Raw genomic sequence first — 6,000 nt, 5'->3', positions numbered from 1 at the left:
TTTATCAAATTCTTTAACGTTGGTTCCTGATTTCACATTCCCATCTTCGATAGTTGACAAAATAGGAACTGGGGTAACTTGCACCGGTTCCATTTGCTTTATTTTGCCGTCAGTGTGTATTTTAGCTGTAGTAAAAATCAACGAACCCTGACTATAACCTGAGGGTTTACTTGTGTCCACCTCGACTAGTATTTGAGTTTTAGCCGTGATCGTATTTTTTATTCCATCTGAGGTATTAAACACGTTCGTATTCATATGATTATGTATAGATGCAGCCGATATAGATTGACTCTTGTCTTGTTTAAGATCCTTTACGCCATTACCAATATAAGCAGCAGTTATTTCTGTTAAATCAGTAACTGAAGGCTTTGAAATTTTATCATCTGCTAGTAAGTTATCTTTGTCGTTCGCACTTGCAAAATCAGTCTTCGTCTTTGACAATAACATTTTGGCACTTTGTTTTTCAATTTCACTTTTATCTTTCCTCTTATGTAGTAATGGTTCATTTACCATGTCGTCACTTTCATTGCTGAAATTCTGTACTTTTTTCTTTTTAGAGTTTTTAGTGGATTTTAAAATACCTGGACCAGACTTCTTTATTTCATTTTCAGTGCTGCTAGTAATGGATGTGTTGTCGCCGCCATCCTGAGACAACTGTAACAAAAACATATTTGGCGTAGGGATTAAACCTATATGCGGTATCGTCTTGGGTCGTCCCATTCGTTTTTCGTCAAGTTCTTAAATTAGTCCTATTCTGCTTTCGTCACTCATTCTACATTCGTCACAATCGTCGGTGGCTTTCAATGACGAAAAACGAATGGGACTACCCAAGACGATACCCTATATGCCAGTATGCTATGAATAAAAATAAACCGAACATTGAAGAATGTTTTGTGTTAAATATGTCCGTAAGTATGTCGGTAGTATAACCGTTTCCCTTTTTCAATTTTTTTTTTGGTAATTTAAAAGTAACATAAGGAAACGCAAAAATAATGATAAGTACCATTATTAAATCACACCAATTTATTAAAATAACCCAAAACATCATAGCATATTGGTATGATACGAGATTACCGATGCATGCAGACGTCTTAGCTACGTTTCCACCAGAGATGTGCGAGGTAGCGGAGCTGTGCGAGGATAGGTAGCGAGGATGAGGAACGTTGTGAATGTTTCCACCAGTGATGTGCGAGGTAGTTGAGCGATGCGAGGATCCCTAACAAGGATGTGTTACATAGCGGGCTATTTCAAATAAGTGAGCGAGGTGCGATCGATGAGGCAAAACCGGACACATCCCTCGCATCACATTGCTAGCACACATCCTTCCCTAGTTTTGTATGTACAATTGTATAAAAACCTCGCTCCGCCGAGCTGTTTCCATTAGAGCCGCGCTGAGCGAGGATAGGTAAATAAAGTGTTCCCATTATTTCCTGACAAACACACGCATCTTCGCATATCTCTGGTGGAAACGCAGCCTTAAGCTCGACATGTGTGCCATTTTTACGTATCAACATTTGTCAAAAATGTTGCTCAGTCAGCCGCAACTGGCCCATTTTGGTCGTAGTGTGTTATTGTATATGTATTAATGTATTGTATATGTATATGAGCCCCGCTGCATAATACAATAACCTACCAGCATCCATAACTGATGCGCCTAGTCTGGTGAGTTTCAAGACTAAACTCAAAAATTGGCTTATTGAGCGGCCGTTTTATAGTGCCGAAGAATATTTGACCTCAAAATATTTATAAGTATGTAGTTTAATAAAACCACAAGTGCGAGTCGAACTCGCCCACCGAGGGTTACGTACTTTTTAATATTTGTTGTTATAACGGTAACAGAAATACGTATAATCTGTGAAAATTTCAACTGTCTATTAGCTATCACGGTTCATGAGAAGAGCCTGGTAACAGACAGACAAACGGACGGCCGGACGAACAGTGGAGTCTTAGTAATAGGGTCCCGTTTTTACCCTTTGGGTACGGAACCCTAAAAAACCAAATAATGTTAATAATGAAATAAAATAAATAATAATAGTAGTAGTAATGTCGCAATAATTGACTTGTTAATTGAATTTGTTATCTTTCTCAAATGTACGATACCGTAAAACGGGGTGAAAAGACACGATTTTCAACTTCAAGGACGATTTTCGCCGTTTTACGGTATATAGGTATTTATATATCTTTAATTTATATTAGTCATGTAAGTCTGACCTGTAATTTATATTATCAATAAAATATGAGTATGAGTATATGATAGGTAGGTATGTGTAGGTACCTTGCGCATGGCAATCAGAGGGTGTGCATGCGGGGGTCATGCACCGCGCTCGCGCAGTACGGGGCGGCCGTGCAGCATCAGAACTGCAGGCGGCGACACTTCGGGCTCCGGGCGCCGCGCAATTGCGCACACCCCTGCTTTGACCGTCGGGCCCCAATCGTCAGTCGGGCGCGCTAGTACTCGAGCTTTCTGTAAATATCAATGAGTTTTATATCCACAGAAACAGTTTGATGATTACGTATGGTTTATTTGGCGAACATTGGCACCTTTACCTTAAGTAATACTTAGTGTAAAAATAGATACCTACTTGTGAAAAACTTTAGGCACCTATAATATGATCACTGTCTTCTCATTCCGTGCTTAAACTCAATATTGCGAGACAAAAAATAAATTCTATCTAGATCCAACCATCGTGGTTCCTTGGCGTTTACCAATTATTTATTAAGTAAAATACAATTAGCAGCGGATCGATTAACTATGGAAAGAGCTATAAACCTCCATGATAGTAAGGTCGTCGGGGCCGCTGCAGATTTTGTCGACAGCCATGATCACGACCACGAACACGGGCAGCACGCCCAGCAGCCAACCGACGCCGTCCGCCCACATCGGGTAGACGTAGTGGCCGTACGAAGCCGGCATGTACTCGATCCAGTTGAACACGAGGATGAACTGCAGTCAAAACATTACATGCCTCTATTATCTCTAAAATGGAAGGAAAGGGAATGAAAGGAAATCTAAAATGGATAATTACTATACCTAGAATTAATACTATGATTAGGTAATCAATTTGCAAGGGCTACATACCACTAAAGTAGAAGGCGTGATACATCTCCACATGGAGCACCAGAAGATGACCCAAAGCTTGGACTGCCGTCCGATCATGCACTGGATGTCGCGACAGAACTTCTCGGCGCCGTAAATCCAGGCGATCAGAATGCACTCGCCGATTGCGATGATCAGCACCGACCAGTTGGCCGCGTATTTGTCCATTAATTGCAACCAGTACATCCCACTCTGCAATGATAAAATAAAAACGTGAATGTGTAAGTAATTGACCCGAAGACCTCGCAGCATAGACTAGGAATCCTCTAGACGGAGTTTAGAACAATTATTACATGAAACCGATGCTGCCAAAAATACGGGGGTGCGCGGGACGAGGTGAGCGAGGTTCCGTGCCGTGATTGGTCCGTTCAAAGACACGGACGTCACACAAAGACACTTTCGACTCGAAAATGGAGTAAAACTACCGTATGCGTGGCAGAGGGGGTAGTGCTACTATGCTCAGTCTGGAGGATGTCTTGTCTGTGCCTCGCAGCCAATATTGAAGCAGTCTGATAGAGATAGATAACTTACGTTTGTTGTGAAGATAAGTCCGCCAAAATAGCCGAAGACAGAAACCGCCAGGACGACCCACACCTTCTTCTGTCTCAAGTTAGGAAATCTATCCAAGATAGCGGTTGTTACGGTCTCCATAAGAGCAAACTGGAAAAGAAAATAAGTACATTTAAGATCTATATATATATATGCCTGTAAATATAAAAAATGGATAACTAAATGTCAGCAAAGTACCTGAGAATCGAGTCCAAGGGTCAGCAGCATTACGAAGAAGAGGATTGACCAAAGTGGCGAGACAGGCAGCCTCGTCACTACTTCAGGATACACAATGAATGCCAGACCAGCTCCTTGGTCAACTACTTTATCCACTTCCACCTCTAGTTCATGTGCCAGGAATCCAATCACAGAGAATATTACCAGTCCAGCGAAAAATGAAGTCAAAATGTTGGAAGCCGCAACTATCAACGAGTCTCTGTGAAGCAAAAAAGGATTAAAATTATTTGACATGGAGACTTACAAAACTAAAGTATTTGAACAAATTAAATTATTTCAGAAATATATTTTAATTTGTTTTTATCAAGTAGAAACACTACTATATAAATTATAAACGGGAAAAAACATTTATTTACATACAATATATATACAGTGGTACTACTTATAAACTGAAATAAATGTCATATACTAAGAAAAAGACGCTGGTTCGATTCCAGCTGGAATCCAGCCTGGGGCACTAGAGGCCTTGGTCACTTTTTCTTAGTATATGACATTTATTTCAGTTTATGGAGACTTACAGTCTGACAAAAAAGAATACAAATTAGAAAGTGGCAATACTGTATTGTCGTCCCCTTTTTGTTATATAGATTGATTTGGAACGCATAATACTATACAGTATTGCCACGTTATAATTAGGGCGAGCGAAGCGAGCCCTATTACTATTCGACAAACTATGCATTCTTGTGGTACACTTTACGGAAAAACTATCGCACTGTTAGGTTTGAAATTTAACATAGTAATTTTAATTCATGTCTGGATGTGTTATCAAACATAAAAATATCATTTTATAAACCTAAAAAAATAAAATAAAGTAATAACACTTTGTATTACTACTAGCGCCATCTGTTGGCAAAGTAATGAATTAACATTCGTGCTAATGTTAATTATTTATTTCTCTAACAGATGGCGTTAGTAGTAAATAAATAAATAAATATTGGACATTCTTATACAAATTCCCAATTTAGCAATAGGGAATATTAGGCAAAGCTCTGCGTAGGTGGCACCTTTGTGGCACATACAGTAAACAAACCACATTGACTCATCACACGTCACATCAATCACATGGCCTACCGCGAAACAAGAAAATCGAAATTTCGTTATCTAATCTCTCTATCACTCTTGCATATTCGAGCGATAAAGAGGCAGATAACTAAATTTCGATTTTCGCGTTTACCGGTAGGCCCTTGTTAACAAACCGCCTTGATGCATCAATGTCATATTTTATTGTCTGTGAAAACTTGTCAAAACCAGTTTACGGCACAGTATGTATAAGTTAGTCTATGAATTTACTGAGTCGGTAGTGCTGCACTCTGGCGGCAGAACATTGCAGTAATATCCCCTATTAAGTTTCTGTGTTTTACCTACTAGAACAATCAATCTTGCTGTATATTCACTGCGGAGGTCAATTTACTCGTATGTTTTGTGACGCTGATGAACTGATCAGTCATGTTGTATTAGCAAACTTAAATCGGGTATTTTCAGTTCGAGAAACAGTTTTGGCGCCATTCATGTATTATAACATATCTTATTTTTTCTTACAAGGGGGAGGGAGGGGGTTTTCATAGTTCTTACGTAAGATCACAAAGATGCGATATTTTTTTAATTTCTATGAAATTATGACGTTTAAAATAATACTTCCACACTATGCTATCAAACACGGTGCAGAGTTAGCTTAAACGAGCTCAAGTACCTTTGTACAGGTACAAATAAACATTCATAAAAATATTTTTTTTATAAATTATATTGGTGGGAGGGGGAGGGGGTCAGCCTATTCTTATTATTTCTTACATAGGGGAGGGAGGGGGTCAAAAACTGGCAAAAATTGTCTTACGTAATTAATGAATGGCGCCTTTAGTGTTACTATTGCTTGGAACTGCTAAAATTATAAATAAAGATAAGCATATTAATACAAACTTCAGTGACTTAGGGCCGATACAGACGGACTACAACCCGACTGCAACTTGTATGGGAACTGCACGCCAATCGCAACGTCGGCGTGCAGTTCAACAAAATGACCCAGAACCCTGGCAGTACCTAGTAGAACTCAGGTTTGGTGTAACAAAGGCACATTATGGTTTGGTCATCCGACTCATCTTGATGAGCACTTAGGAGAGTAG

At 39.4% G+C, this 6,000-nt stretch overlaps 1 protein-coding gene across 1 annotated transcript in view; it reads right to left on the bottom strand.

The window, feature by feature from the left end:
- Positions 1 to 516: 516 nt before the first annotated feature.
- Positions 517 to 6,000, bottom strand: part of LOC134806679 (sodium- and chloride-dependent glycine transporter 1-like) — a 59,643-nt gene continuing 54,159 nt past the window's right edge. Inside the window, exons 9-14 of the mRNA XM_063780006.1 lie at positions 3,845 to 4,082; positions 3,629 to 3,757; positions 3,080 to 3,289; positions 2,771 to 2,944; positions 2,276 to 2,464; positions 517 to 654 (exon numbers count right to left, since the gene is read on the bottom strand). Of these exons, the coding sequence (XP_063636076.1) occupies positions 2,312 to 2,464; positions 2,771 to 2,944; positions 3,080 to 3,289; positions 3,629 to 3,757; positions 3,845 to 4,082 (904 nt within the window). The 3' untranslated portion in view covers positions 517 to 654; positions 2,276 to 2,311. The remainder of the gene's footprint in view (positions 655 to 2,275; positions 2,465 to 2,770; positions 2,945 to 3,079; positions 3,290 to 3,628; positions 3,758 to 3,844; positions 4,083 to 6,000) is intronic.

Source organism: Cydia splendana, chromosome 3 (genome assembly GCF_910591565.1).
Source record: "Cydia splendana chromosome 3, ilCydSple1.2, whole genome shotgun sequence".
In the NCBI taxonomy this organism is placed as follows: domain Eukaryota; kingdom Metazoa; phylum Arthropoda; class Insecta; order Lepidoptera; family Tortricidae; genus Cydia; species Cydia splendana.
Note: the sequence above shows the minus strand (reverse complement) of the source record. Positions and strands in the feature narration are given on the sequence as shown.